At 56.5% G+C, this 12,991-nt stretch overlaps 8 protein-coding genes across 9 annotated transcripts; 4 read left to right on the forward strand and 4 right to left on the reverse strand.

Annotated features, from left to right (window-relative positions):
* The first annotated feature begins 2,956 nt into the window (after window positions 1–2,956).
* On the forward strand, window positions 2,957–3,925 carry LOC136790391 (histone H1.10-like). Its single transcript, XM_066994023.1, has one exon. It carries the CDS (start codon window positions 2,972–2,974, stop codon window positions 3,638–3,640), a length of 669 nt encoding a protein of 222 aa, XP_066850124.1. The 5' UTR covers window positions 2,957–2,971; the 3' UTR covers window positions 3,641–3,925.
* Window positions 3,926–4,067: 142 nt separating this feature from the next.
* On the reverse strand, window positions 4,068–4,613 carry LOC136786282 (histone H2A-IV). Its single transcript, XM_066994058.1, has one exon. It carries the CDS (start codon window positions 4,576–4,578, stop codon window positions 4,189–4,191), a length of 390 nt encoding a protein of 129 aa, XP_066850159.1. The 5' UTR covers window positions 4,579–4,613; the 3' UTR covers window positions 4,068–4,188.
* Window positions 4,614–4,844: 231 nt separating this feature from the next.
* On the forward strand, window positions 4,845–5,329 carry LOC136790398 (histone H2B 7-like). The gene has a single exon (XM_066994040.1). It carries the CDS (start codon window positions 4,902–4,904, stop codon window positions 5,280–5,282), a length of 381 nt encoding a protein of 126 aa, XP_066850141.1. The 5' UTR covers window positions 4,845–4,901; the 3' UTR covers window positions 5,283–5,329.
* Window positions 5,330–6,562: 1,233 nt separating this feature from the next.
* On the forward strand, window positions 6,563–10,153 carry LOC136790403 (histone H3). 2 transcript variants are annotated; one of them, XM_066994049.1, is made up of 2 exons: window positions 6,563–9,420; window positions 9,495–10,153. In XM_066994049.1, exon 1 carries the CDS (start codon window positions 6,624–6,626, stop codon window positions 7,032–7,034), a length of 411 nt encoding a protein of 136 aa, XP_066850150.1. In that variant the 5' UTR covers window positions 6,563–6,623; the 3' UTR covers window positions 7,035–9,420; window positions 9,495–10,153. The 2 variants fall into 2 exon arrangements, with proteins under 2 accessions (XP_066850150.1, XP_066850152.1); XM_066994051.1 differs by having other exon boundaries at window positions 9,562–10,153.
* LOC136790393 (histone H3) lies at window positions 7,875–8,368 on the reverse strand. Its single transcript, XM_066994037.1, has one exon. It carries the CDS (start codon window positions 8,366–8,368, stop codon window positions 7,958–7,960), a length of 411 nt encoding a protein of 136 aa, XP_066850138.1. The 3' UTR covers window positions 7,875–7,957.
* LOC136790400 (histone H2B 7-like) lies at window positions 9,749–10,369 on the reverse strand. The gene has a single exon (XM_066994047.1). It carries the CDS (start codon window positions 10,337–10,339, stop codon window positions 9,827–9,829), a length of 513 nt encoding a protein of 170 aa, XP_066850148.1. The 5' UTR covers window positions 10,340–10,369; the 3' UTR covers window positions 9,749–9,826.
* A 126-nt stretch (window positions 10,370–10,495) lies between these two features.
* Window positions 10,496–11,081, forward strand: LOC136790412 (histone H2A-IV). The gene has a single exon (XM_066994069.1). The coding sequence runs from the start codon at window positions 10,546–10,548 to the stop codon at window positions 10,933–10,935; it is 390 nt and encodes a 129-aa protein (XP_066850170.1). The 5' UTR covers window positions 10,496–10,545; the 3' UTR covers window positions 10,936–11,081.
* Window positions 11,082–11,354: 273 nt separating this feature from the next.
* Window positions 11,355–12,213, reverse strand: LOC136790389 (histone H1.11L). The gene has a single exon (XM_066994010.1). The coding sequence runs from the start codon at window positions 12,172–12,174 to the stop codon at window positions 11,497–11,499; it is 678 nt and encodes a 225-aa protein (XP_066850111.1). The 5' UTR covers window positions 12,175–12,213; the 3' UTR covers window positions 11,355–11,496.
* Between the last annotated feature and the right edge of the window lie 778 nt (window positions 12,214–12,991).

Here is a 12,991-nt window from a genome sequence, read left to right on the forward strand (position 1 = left end):
TTTGAATTACTATATTTTTTTAGAGTTAGTAGGCATAAGTTATTTGTTACAACAATCTATATTCTTCACACTGGCTGTGCTCTGTAAAGGCTTTCAGGTCTAGTTTTGCAGTCTAAGCTGGATCACGTTGATAGCACTAGCAGCAATATTCTGGATGATTTGCTGGCAGATTACCCTACCAGACGCTCCATGCCAAGAGCGTCCAGAGACCGACAGCTGTGACGTCCTGTAATTTCTTGATGGTCGCCTCTTCTAATGCGAGGCAGCAAAGCTTGCTGTAAATGCGATGGTAAATGGATGAGAACAGTAAGGGAGGGAGAATCTCTCGTAGCAAGTATCCTCCCTATCTGCTGTTCTTGTGTGTCTGCATTGCAGGAAATTGTGTACTACTTCTGTGTATCCTAATTAAGTCTGATCATGACTAGAGTAATAATCTTGGTGCATAACTTCAGGGTGTTTTTTTCCTTGTGCTGCACACAAGGAATAGCTGTATTTGGGGGAGGAGTGCAAACCACTGTCCCTGTGGTTTCTCATTCACTGATGAATGAAGTGACACTATATTCAGCTCTTCCTGTGTGCCTTAATTTTTCTCTGGTACTTATGCACCCTCTGCCCTCATACGCACTGCTTTGCTGCTTGTTTGTGAGGTGGTCATGAGAATATACTGTCTTCTAAACAAGAATGGAAGGGAACAGTGGAGTAAACACATAAATGGAAAATCAAATAACCAGAAGCAGTTAAAATAATTATAAAAATGGCTTCAATTTGCAAAATTGCCATTTAACATTTGATGAAGATCAATACCTTCAAAAGTGGAGTGAGGGCTACAGCAAGGTGCTGTAGCATTGCTCTGGCACATATTGAGAGGCTTTTTCCCTGGAATTGGTTGGTGTTGTAGTTATCACTGCTATATAAGATTTAGACAGACAGCTGTATTCCATCTGACTACACGTGTGCAAGATTTTTAATACTCAGAGGAAAAGAGTCTTGAGAATATCAAATTACAGACTGGAGAAAAACCTTGCAGAGAATAGGGGAAATTGTTTTATTGTGATGTAGAAAGGTTTCCATCCCAACCCCCAGTCTCAGCACCAGCGATGTGAAAAGAGTTAGTGAGTATTGAGAGATTCAGCCTATAGACATTGCAACAAAATCAGTTTTTAAAGAACATTAAGGGTTTTACCAGACCTAGATGGGATGGGAGAGAGGTAGTCATCCACTTTCAGGAAATGTTAGGAGACATGATACTTATTTCACTAGTCAGTTCTCTAATCCCCCTATTGCTATGTGCAGTAAATCTGGCTTACAGTTAAGTACTCTTGCCCTTGTAAAATTCCTAGGGAATATCACTATATAAACCATCCTGCTTCCAACACTGCTTGGATAGCCCACATCCAGATGTGATGGATTTTCCATCTAATACCCTCCTTTCCTGTGGAATAACTCCTCAGCTAGGAAACCCCAATGACGAAGAGTTAGATAGAAAGCATAAGTGGGAGAGATGAATATTTTTATTTTCCTGAAGTCATTTTTACCATAAGGATTGGAGAAAAGGTCAAAACATGTATACAAATTTTTTTGAGAATGGGACTTTATGAATTAACTGAAGATGATGGGCCACTCAAAAGATTTGAGAGGCTAATTTGCCTGCCCTGTATTGGAATGAGAGGGGTGATCAATTTGTTGAAACAATGAAGTTGAATTTCTGTTCAGCCCCATGTGCAAACTGTACAAGAACAATTTTTATACATTAACGTAAAGGCAGCAATATAATGACAGGGTGCTAAACAGGGTGATGGCTATTAGTGGACAACCTTTGAGATAAATAAATTTGGAAATCCTGTTAGGTTCACACAAATATATACAAAGTTTTAGCTGATAAGGAGGCATGCATGCTAATAGGGTAGTCACCACAGCATGGACAAACAGCTTTGGGTCCCTGTATACTGCAGTTAAAGATTTTGTGTACAGAAATTGCTGTGACTTTATCTGTAATCTGCAGAATGAGCAGTGAGCAAAGATTGTGATTTTTCTTCTTAGTTTGGCATCAAAATACGCACAGAATGGTGTTTTATGTCTCCCGCAGATGTGATCTCTTGTCAATTATTTCCATGTTACTGAATCATACCAACATGTTTTACAGAAATAGCACTATGTGCTTTATTTAGTGTGTGGTTTGTTCCTGTATGCCAGAGACGTACATGAAGCTCAGTGATTCGACACAAACGTTTTCCTATTTGGTCTTTGCGTCCCTGTTCACGCCATTAACATTAAAGAGCCCTGCGCTGCGCGAACAACAGCAAAGAGTTGCAGAGAAAGTTGCCCATCGGGAGGTGGATAAAGTGTACGCTATCTACTGCTTCACACGGACGCTCTGGAAATCGTAGCTGGGAAAGTACGAGGGAAAAAATCACTAATTCGGTGTTTCTCAGGAGCCGGAGGTACAACGCTCGGTGAGAAAAGCAGAGGCACGGCTTCTGGGAGCTTGTGCTACCTCACTCTCTTTGAAACCTTTTCATTTCAAACAGGTAGTTTCTAAACGCTAGCTTTCTTCTCTGACGGGAAGAAGACCCTCTGAAGCTTAGCACTGAGTGTGCTGCCTCACGTTAACATTAAAGGACAATTCCTAATTTACAAAGAAAAACAAAACTTTCGCGCTCTCAAGGACCGCTCGCTTCCAGGACGCGGCATTTCTGCTCCCCTCCCTCCCCAAACTCAACCCTTCCCGGAACGAGACCCCGACGGGCGAAGGCAGACACCCCCACGGTCCCCCAGGGGCAGAAAAGGGGCGACTTGGCGAGGGATAAAATATAAAAAAAACGATTTATTCTCGCCCAAGAAACACAGGCCGAGCCGCCGAGCGCCGGGCGGCGGCGGGGCGGGGCGGGGCGGCCGCACCAATCAGCGCCCGCTGCGCTGCTATAAAGGGGGCGCCGCCGCCGCCAGCACCGCGATCCGCGCCCGTCGCGACATGGCCGAGACCGCGCCCGTCGCAGCGCCCGCTGCTGCCGCCGCCCCGGCCCCCGCCGCCAAGGCCGCCGGCAAGAAGCCGAAGAAGGCGGCGGGCGGCTCCAAGGCGCGCAAGCCCGCGGGCCCCAGCGTCACCGAGCTGATCACCAAGGCCGTGGCCGCCTCCAAGGAGCGCAAGGGGCTCTCCCTCGCCGCGCTCAAGAAGGCGCTGGCCGCCGGCGGCTACGACGTGGAGAAGAACAACAGCCGCATCAAGCTGGGGCTCAAGAGCCTCGTCGGCAAGGGCACCCTGGTGCAGACCAAGGGCACCGGCGCCTCCGGCTCGTTCCGCCTCAGCAAGAAGCCCGGCGAGGTGAAGGAGAAGGCGCCCAAGAAGCGGGCGGCCGCGGCCAAGCCCAAGAAGCCGGCGGCCAAGAAGCCCGCCAGCGCCGCCAAGAAGCCCAAGAAGCCGGCGGTGAAGAAGAGCCCCAAGAAAGCCAAGAAGCCGGCGGCTGCTGCCACCAAGAAGGCTGCCAAGAGCCCCAAGAAGGCGACCAAGGCTGCCAAGCCCAAAAAGGCAGCGGCAGCAAAGAGCCCGGCCAAGGCAAAGGCGGTGAAGCCCAAAGCTGCCAAGCCCAAGGCTGCTAAGCCCAAAGCAGCCAAGGTGAAAAAGGCACCCAAGAAGAAATAAGCCCCTGTGGAAGAAAACCTTCCCCACTTAAACCCAACGGCTCTTTTAAGAGCCACCCAAGCTTTCCTAAAAAGAGCTGAAACGCTGACTGAGATGGCGTTGTTACAGACCACGCGAATGATACTGAGCACAACGTACGTTTTGGTTCGGGACAGGCAGAGCAGGCTCGGAGCAGCCGCTCTACGGACTTCAAATCCCCCCGTCGCTTAAAAGCGGAGCGGCGGGGAAGTTAAAGCTCCGCAGCGGCGCTTTGAAACACCCGCACAGCGCCGGGATTGGCGGCGGGCCGCGGCTGCCGAGCTGCTCCCGCAGCGCTGCGCGACTCCGCCCCTGGACGGGGCGTGGGGAAGGGCGGCGGGGCCGGGAAGGGCTGCGCCCTGCACTGCTAGGGCGCTCAGTACTCCGACTGACTGAAGCTTTGGGAAAAACTGCTGCTTTTACTGACTTTAAACAGTGAGATTCCAGCTCTTTTTCTGGACTTGTTGGTGGCTCTGAAAAGAGCCTTTGGGTTTCGATAGGAAGGACTTCCCAGGCGCCGTTCTCGGTGTTCACTTGGCCTTGGCCTTGTGGCTGTCGGTCTTCTTGGGCAGCAGCACGGCCTGGATGTTGGGCAGCACCCCGCCCTGCGCGATGGTGACCTTGCCCAGCAGCTTGTTGAGCTCCTCGTCGTTGCGGATGGCCAGCTGCAGGTGGCGGGGGATGATGCGCGTCTTCTTGTTGTCGCGGGCCGCGTTGCCCGCCAGCTCCAGGATCTCGGCCGTCAGGTACTCCAGCACGGCCGCCAGGTACACCGGGGCGCCGGCGCCCACCCGCTCCGCGTAGTTGCCCTTGCGCAGCAGCCGGTGCACGCGGCCCACGGGGAACTGCAGCCCGGCCCGCGACGAGCGCGACTTGGCCTTGGCCCGCGCCTTCCCGCCCTGCTTCCCGCGCCCAGACATCGCAGCGACTGAAAAGTCAGCACCAGAAGACGTGAAGAAATGCCGCCCGCCTCCCAGCTCGGCCTTATATCCCTTCCCAGTAAAAGCAGCGTGATTCGATAGGCCGAGAAGGAGATACTGCAAAAGCAGCCAATGGGAAGGCGGATCGAATTCGAACCAATGGAGACGAAAGACGGAGAGCAATGAGAATAAGGAAGCGAGTCAGCCAATGGAAACAGACACTAGAGGATCCCCTAATTTGCATACGGTCACTATATAAGAAGGGAGCACGTAGTCGCCGGAAACACCTCATCAGTTTGAAGAGGGGCAGGAAAGAGCGAGCAATGCCTGAGCCGGCCAAGTCTGCGCCCGCGCCCAAGAAGGGCTCCAAGAAGGCCGTCACCAAGACGCAGAAGAAGGGTGACAAGAAAAGAAAGAGAGCCCGCAAGGAGAGCTACTCCATCTACGTGTACAAGGTGCTGAAGCAGGTGCACCCCGACACGGGCATCTCGTCCAAGGCCATGGGCATCATGAACTCCTTCGTCAACGACATCTTCGAGCGCATCGCCGGCGAGGCGTCGCGCCTGGCGCACTACAACAAGCGCTCGACCATCACCTCGCGGGAGATCCAGACGGCCGTGCGGCTCCTGCTGCCCGGCGAGCTGGCCAAGCACGCCGTCTCCGAGGGCACCAAGGCGGTCACCAAGTACACCAGCTCCAAGTAGAGCGCCGCGGATCCTGTTTTTAACCCAAAGGCTCTTTTAAGAGCCACCCATCTTTTCAATAAGAGAGCTGAGGCAGTAGTGATGGCTTGCCAATCGTTTTTTTTTTCTTTTCAGGCGTTGCCCATTTGCAACACGACTGAAGTTGCATACCCACCAGGGCATGTTTTACACATCACTGAATGTACACAGAAGTCCACTTCCTCTCTTGTTCCTCGTTTGAGACTTTCAAACAATGACCAGGGTTTGTCGGTGTTCCCACGGGTGCCTGAAGTAGAAGAGTTATGGAGAGGGAGCGTTTGCTTCCCCTATGAAGTCCTTATGAGGAGTAAGACCCGTCAAGCACATAGGGTTTAATATTCCCCTGTGTTTATAGCAGGTATAAGGCTCACAGAGCAAACAGCTTTACCGTTAGCGTTGTTGGGGGCAAGCGGGAAAGCAACCCGTTCGATTTCATCGCGCTGATGCTCCCGTGCCGTACAGCATCGCCAGTGCCCCCCGAGCACGGTGTACCCCGCGGCCCGCTCCTGCGCTCCCGGCCATTTCTCTGCACAACCCCCGAAATGGAAATCACCGCGCCGGGGGCACCGGAGGGGCGGGCGGAAGGACGGCGCTGGCGAGCCCCGCCGCAGTCCGACCTGAGTGAGAACTGCGCGGAGCCTCCCGGCAGGCGGCCCCGCCACGGCTCAGGGAGGGGGCGGGGACTGGCGGCGCTCGGCGGCTCGGAGCGCGTCCCCGTTTCCCCGCGAGGGGCAGGGCCTTAAGGCGGGGGGGGGGGGTGCTGTGGGGGGGCAGCAGCCAGGAAGCGTTCGCGGTGGCGGAACGGGGGCCGCGGGCTAAGCCTGGGAGGGTCGTGTCGTGGCCCTGAACCGGCAGCGGTCGGCGAAAAAGCAGAAGCAGCGATCTCTCGGGAGAGACGGAGGCCGGTGCTGCTCCCGGTCCCAGCACCCCCGTCTGCCGGCCTCGCTAGGCTGCACGCCTCCCACGCCGCTACTCGTGGGGGCGGCTCCCGCATTTCTCCTTGGGCAGCACGGCAGCCGGCGCGTAAAAGCTCCGGAGGGCCGGCCCGCCCGCGGAGATGAGCGGAGCGCTCAAGCACGGGGCTGGCTGCGGCGGGCGGGGGCAGGGGCAGGCGCTGCCGGCTCCCGGGGGGCGGGGCAGGCGGGCGGGCTTCCCGGCCCCGAAGCGCGGGCTTTTCGAGCGCGCGCCTCGGCCAATGGCAGCCGGCCTCCCGCGGGCGTCCAATGGGCGGGGGCCCTCGGCTATAAATACCGCCGCCGCCGCCGCGCTCTCGCCACTGCTCGGTGCCGGAGGCTGAGAGAGAGCGGCGGTGAGTGACGGGCGATGGCGCGCACGAAGCAGACGGCGCGTAAGTCGACGGGCGGGAAGGCGCCCCGCAAGCAGCTGGCCACCAAGGCGGCCCGCAAGAGCGCGCCGGCCACGGGCGGCGTGAAGAAGCCGCACCGCTACCGGCCCGGCACGGTGGCGCTGCGCGAGATCCGGCGCTACCAGAAGTCGACGGAGCTGCTGATCCGCAAGCTGCCCTTCCAGCGGCTGGTGCGCGAGATCGCGCAGGACTTCAAGACCGACCTGCGTTTCCAGAGCTCGGCCGTGATGGCGCTGCAGGAGGCGAGCGAGGCCTACCTGGTGGGGCTGTTCGAGGACACCAACCTGTGCGCCATCCACGCCAAGCGCGTCACCATCATGCCCAAGGACATCCAGCTCGCCCGCCGCATCCGCGGGGAGCGCGCCTGAGGCTCCTGCCCAGCCCTTCCCCCCTCTTCTGCTCCGGCAGAGGAGGCTGCACTCAGACCCAAAGGCTCTTTTAAGAGCCACTTCATTCTCAAAAAAGGCTGTTATTACTTACGTTTAATGGGGACGTTATATTAAGTTCTAAATTTCCTGAAAACTCATGAAAAGCTAATTTTTTCACTGAGATTAATTATAGTACACATCCTGGACAATGGAGGCCTACATACCGAAATCTTTCCAAAATCAGACATAAACTAGCTTTATTCTATAGATTATTGTGTGTGATTTGTAGAAAAAAACAGATGTGATAGTTACTATCACATGATGTGAGTTACATGAGTTACTATCACAGATGTGATAGTTACTATCACATCTACTAATACTAACTACTCTATGAACATGGTAATTAGCAGAACCATTACACTGTGCCTGAGGCTCCTGCCCCGCCACCACCAAACCCAAAGGCTCTTTATTTTAAGAGCAACTCCAGGCACAATAAAAAGCTGTTGACACAGGGGCTGATGACGGCGGGGAGGGGGTGGGGGGCAGGAGCCTCAGGCACAGTGTAATGGTTCTGCTAATTACCATGTTCATAGAGTAGTTACTATCACATCTAGTAACATCACATCTATTTGTTCTAGAAATCCCACAATAACCTAGAGCTAGTTTATGCCCGATTATAACTGATTTTAGAAAGCTTTTGGTATGTAAGCTTCTATTATCCATAATATGTACTATAATCAATCCCACTGAGGAAATCAGTTTTTCATGCATTTAGAGAGATTTTACATTTAATATAACGTCCCCGTTAAACGTAAGTAATAACAGCCTTTTTTGAGAATGAAGTGGCTCTTAAAAGAGCCTTTGGGTCTGAGTGCAGCCTCCTCTGCCGGAGCAGAAGAAGGGGGAAGGGCTGGGCAGGAGCCTCAGGCGCGCTCCCCGCGGATGCGGCGGGCGAGCTGGATGTCCTTGGGCATGATGGTGACGCGCTTGGCGTGGATGGCGCACAGGTTGGTGTCCTCGAAGAGCCCCACCAGGTAGGCCTCGCTCGCCTCCTGCAGCGCCATCACGGCCGAGCTCTGGAAGCGCAGGTCGGTCTTGAAGTCCTGCGCGATCTCGCGCACCAGCCGCTGGAAGGGCAGCTTGCGGATCAGCAGCTCCGTCGACTTCTGGTAGCGCCGGATCTCGCGCAGCGCCACCGTGCCGGGCCGGTAGCGGTGCGGCTTCTTCACGCCGCCCGTGGCCGGCGCGCTCTTGCGGGCCGCCTTGGTGGCCAGCTGCTTGCGGGGCGCCTTCCCGCCCGTCGACTTACGCGCCGTCTGCTTCGTGCGCGCCATCGCCCGCCAGGCACCGCCGCCCTCTCTCAACCTCCGGCACCGAGCAGTGGCGAGAGCGCGGCGGCGGCGGCGGTATTTATAGCCGAGGGCCCCCGCCCATTGGACGCCCGCGGGAGGCCGGCTGCCATTGGCCGAGGCGCGCGCTCGAAAAGCCCGCGCTTCGGGGCCGGGAAGCCCGCCCGCCTGCCCCGCCCCCCGGGAGCCGGCAGCGCCTGCCCCTGCCCCCGCCCGCCGCAGCCAGCCCCGTGCTTGAGCGCTCCGCTCATCTCCGCGGGCGGGCCGGCCCTCCGGAGCTTTTACGCGCCGGCTGCCGTGCTGCCCAAGGAGAAATGCGGGAGCCGCCCCCACGAGTAGCGGCGTGGGAGGCGTACAGCCTGGCAAGGCCGGCAAACGCGGATGCTGGGGACGGGAGCAGCACGGCCCCGCCGCCCGCGCCTCCTTCTGTTCCCCACCGCTCCCTTGCGCGGGTCCCTCTCCTCCCTCCCCCCGCCCCGCGCACACATTAGGGCTGCTGGAAAAAAAACTGTGGCTCGGCGGCCTCTGTCTCTCCCGAGAGATCGCTGCTTCTGCTCTTTCACCGACCGCTGCCGGTTCAGGGCCACGACACGACCCTCCCAGGCTTAGCCCGCGGCCCCCGTTCCGCCACCGCGAACGCTTCCTGGCTGCTGCCCCCCCACAGCACTCCCCCCCCCCCGCCTTAAGGCCCTGCCCCTCGCGGGGAAACGGGGACGCGCTCCGAGCCGCCGAGCGCCGCCAGTCCCCGCCCCCTCCCTGAGCCGTGGCGGGGCCGCCTGCCGGGAGGCTCCGCGCAGTTCTCACTCAGGTCGGACTGCGGCGGGGCTCGCCAGCGCCGTCCTTCCGCCCGCCCCTCCGGTGCCCCCGGCGCGGTGATTTCCATTTCGGGGGTTGTGCGGAGAAATGGCCGGGAGCGCAGGAGCGGGCCGCGGGGTACACCGTGCTCGGGGGGCACTGGCGATGCTGTACGGCACGGGAGCATCAGCGCGATGAAATCGAACGGGTTGCTTTCCCGCTTGCCCCCAACAACGCTAACGGTAAAGCTGTTTGCCCTGTGAGCCTTATGCCTGCTATAAACACAGGGGAATATTAAACCCTATGTGCTTGACAGGTCTTACTCCTCATAAGGACTTCATAGGGGAAGCAAACGCTCCCTCTCCATAACTCTTCTACTTCAGGCACCCGTGGGAACACCGACAAACCCTGGTTATTGTTTGAAAGTCTCAAACGAAGAACAAGAGAGGAAGTGGACTTCTGTGTACATTCAGTGATGTGTAAAACATGCCCTGGTGGGTATGCAACTTCAGTCGTGTTGCAAATGGGCAACGCCTGAAAAGAAAAAAAAAACTATTGGCAAGCCATCACTACTGCCTCAGCTCTCTTATTGAAAAGGTGGGTGGCTCTTAAAAGAGCCTTTGGGTTAAAAACAGGATCCGCGGCGCTCTACTTGGAGCTGGTGTACTTGGTGACCGCCTTGGTGCCCTCGGAGACGGCGTGCTTGGCCAGCTCGCCGGGCAGCAGGAGCCGCACGGCCGTCTGGATCTCCCGCGAGGTGATGGTCGAGCGCTTGTTGTAGTGCGCCAGGCGCGACGCCTCGCCGGCGATGCGCTCAAAGATGTCGTTGACGAAGGAGTTCATGATGCCCATGGCCTTGGACGAGATGCCTGTGTCGGGGTGCACCTGCTTCAGCACCTTGTACACGTAGATGGAGTAGCTCTCCTTGCGGGCTCTCTTTCTTTTCTTGTCGCCCTTCTTCTGCGTCTTGGTGACGGCCTTCTTGGAGCCCTTCTTGGGCGCGGGCGCAGACTTGGCAGGCTCAGGCATGGCGATCACGCTCTCTCCACAAACTACACCGCTCTCTTCCCCTCGCAGCAGCGCAGTGCCGCACCCGCCCGCCGCAGCCGCTCTTATAGCGGCGCGATGCAGAGCAGCGGCTCCACCGCTGCGCGCCGCCATTGGCTGGAAGTTTGGCTCTGTGTCGTCACCGAACGCCGGACTTGGACATTGGACGCCTTTGGATTCGCGCTACCATTGGCTGCCAGCGTTCTGCCTCCCCCTCAGCCAATCAGCGCCGCCGCCGGCAGTCCGCCCGAGCTGAATATAAGGCGGCGGGGGCGGCCCCGGGCAGGTCGCTGCGTGCGGTGTTCCCCGGAGTGGCTGCGATGTCTGGGCGCGGGAAGCAGGGCGGGAAGGCGCGGGCCAAGGCCAAGTCGCGCTCGTCGCGGGCCGGGCTGCAGTTCCCCGTGGGCCGCGTGCACCGGCTGCTGCGCAAGGGCAACTACGCGGAGCGGGTGGGCGCCGGCGCCCCGGTGTACCTGGCGGCCGTGCTGGAGTACCTGACGGCCGAGATCCTGGAGCTGGCGGGCAACGCGGCCCGCGACAACAAGAAGACGCGCATCATCCCCCGCCACCTGCAGCTGGCCATCCGCAACGACGAGGAGCTCAACAAGCTGCTGGGCAAGGTCACCATCGCGCAGGGCGGGGTGCTGCCCAACATCCAGGCCGTGCTGCTGCCCAAGAAGACCGACAGCCACAAGGCCAAGGCCAAGTGAACACCGAAAACAGCGCCTGGGAAGTCCTTCCTATTGAAACCCAAAGGCTCTTTTCAGAGCCACCCACAGAATTCGTAAAAGAGCTCGATTGCTTTTTTTTTTCTTTTTTTAAGTGTTATTTACTACTAAAAGAAATACCAATTTCTAATTGAACGTGGAGTTAATGTTCACGTGTAAGAGAAAAATATTTCCTTTACTAGTCTCATTTTTTTCTTGGGTAGGTGCATATGTCGATGAGCAAGGGAAAGCAGTAAGTAATGGCTGCTACCCTATTTTGTAGAAAAAGGTAAGAATTCAGTTTTCTGGAAATAAAAGCAAAAAGCTTTCCCCATAATTGCAGTGAAAATTGGAGGAGTATCAAGAAATGTCCATATTTATCTCAATGGAAAAGTCATATGCATCAGTGTGAGTTGCCTCAGTGTGAGTTATTCAGCAGATTTTACTGCATTTTATTATATTAACGTTGAAGAGAGTATTTCAGCTCCTTTAGAGAATGTGTGGGTGGCTCTTAAAAGAGCCGTTGGGTTTAAGTGCGGATCAAGACTTTTCTTCCATAGGGGCTTACTTCTTTTTGGGTGCCGCCTTCTTCGCCTTGGCTGCTTTGGGCTTGGCAGCCTTGGGCTTGGCAGCTTTGGGCTTCACTGCCTTTGCCTTGGCTGGGCTCTTTGCTGCTGCTGCCTTTTTGGGCTTGGCAGCCTTGGTCGCCTTCTTGGGGCTCTTGGCAGCCTTCTTGGTGGCAGCAGCCGCCGGCTTCTTGGCTTTCTTGGGGCTCTTCTTCACCGCCGGCTTCTTGGGCTTCTTGGCAGCGCTGGCGGGCTTCTTGGCCGCCGGCTTCTTGGGCTTGGCCGCGGCCGCCCGCTTCTTGGGCGCCTTCTCCTTCACCTCGCCGGGCTTCTTGCTGAGGCGGAAGGAGCCGGAGGCGCCGGTGCCCTTGGTCTGCACCAGGGTGCCCTTGCTGACGAGGCTCTTGAGCCCCAGCTTGATGCGGCTGTTGTTCTTCTCCACGTCGTAGCCGCCGGCGGCCAGCGCCTTCTTGAGCGCGGCGAGGGAGAGCCCCTTGCGCTCCTTGGAGGCGGCCACGGCCTTGGTGATCAGCTCGGTGACGCTGGGGCCCGCGGGCTTGCGCGCCTTGGAGCCGCCCGCCGCCTTCTTCGGCTTCTTGCCGGCGGCCTTGGCGGCGGGGGCCGGGGCGGCGGCGGGAGCCGCCTCGGCGGCGGGAGCGGGCGCGGTCTCGGACATGTCGGCGCGGCGCGGAGCGGGGCGCAGCGGCTGGCGGCGGGCGGCGGGGCCCTTATTTATGGGAGCGCAGCGGGCGCTGATTGGTGCACTGCAGAGCCCGCCCCGCCCCGCCGCCCGGCGCTGCCTCTCGGCTTGTGTTTCTTCCTCCTCGAAAAAGTGTGTTTTTCGTAAAAATTCGTCACCGCGGCACCCCGTTTCTTAACGGCGGTGCTGGGGACAGAAGGTAGTTTGGTCTTTTCGCGTTTCTTTCGCCTCAGGGTTAAAATGGTTTTCGTGCGAGGCTGGAATCCTTGAGTTTGGGGATTGCACGCAGAGCCGGACAGTAAGATTTTTATTTTTACTTTTGAATTACAACTCTGCTTCTGACAGCACTGCCATACTGGCAGCGGATTCGTGTTCCTGAGACGGTTTTTCATCAGGGTAGTCTAAAATGGAGGTAATCCCGAGTCATTTTCATCGCTTAAATTAGCTTTGAAAAGAAGCAAGTAACACAAAGTAGCCTCTGAGCTCTGAAACTGGGTTATGAGTTATTTCCCGTAATACGGCTTCATCTCTTAAAAATAATGAAACCTTCGGGCATAGTGCCCTATATAGCTTTACACAGGGCTTATAAAAAGTAAAAGAAAGATGTCTTTCACCAGAAATGTTTACATTAAAACCAGGTCTTTTCAATTAGCTGATATGTTCAACATCTTATAAGAAGATAGAGAAGTTTTTCCTGTTTCCTTTATTTTTCTGCATTCTTGCATTAACCTTTTGCTTAATTATATTTCTGTTTCTTTCTCCAAAAGAGTTCTTTTCATTAAGCAAGATAGGC

The sequence above is a fragment of the Anser cygnoides genome, chromosome 1 (assembly GCF_040182565.1).
Source record: "Anser cygnoides isolate HZ-2024a breed goose chromosome 1, Taihu_goose_T2T_genome, whole genome shotgun sequence".
Classification (NCBI taxonomy): domain Eukaryota; kingdom Metazoa; phylum Chordata; class Aves; order Anseriformes; family Anatidae; genus Anser; species Anser cygnoides.

Coding starts and splice junctions, on each gene's coding strand:
- LOC136790391 (XM_066994023.1), top strand. CDS start 2,972: ATGGCCGAGACCGCGCCCGTCGCAGCGCCCGCTGCTGCCGCCGCCCCG.
- LOC136786282 (XM_066994058.1), bottom strand. CDS start 4,578: ATGTCTGGGCGCGGGAAGCAGGGCGGGAAGGCGCGGGCCAAGGCCAAG.
- LOC136790398 (XM_066994040.1), top strand. CDS start 4,902: ATGCCTGAGCCGGCCAAGTCTGCGCCCGCGCCCAAGAAGGGCTCCAAG.
- LOC136790403 (XM_066994049.1), top strand. CDS start 6,624: ATGGCGCGCACGAAGCAGACGGCGCGTAAGTCGACGGGCGGGAAGGCG.
- LOC136790393 (XM_066994037.1), bottom strand. CDS start 8,368: ATGGCGCGCACGAAGCAGACGGCGCGTAAGTCGACGGGCGGGAAGGCG.
- LOC136790400 (XM_066994047.1), bottom strand. CDS start 10,339: ATGGCGGCGCGCAGCGGTGGAGCCGCTGCTCTGCATCGCGCCGCTATA.
- LOC136790412 (XM_066994069.1), top strand. CDS start 10,546: ATGTCTGGGCGCGGGAAGCAGGGCGGGAAGGCGCGGGCCAAGGCCAAG.
- LOC136790389 (XM_066994010.1), bottom strand. CDS start 12,174: ATGTCCGAGACCGCGCCCGCTCCCGCCGCCGAGGCGGCTCCCGCCGCC.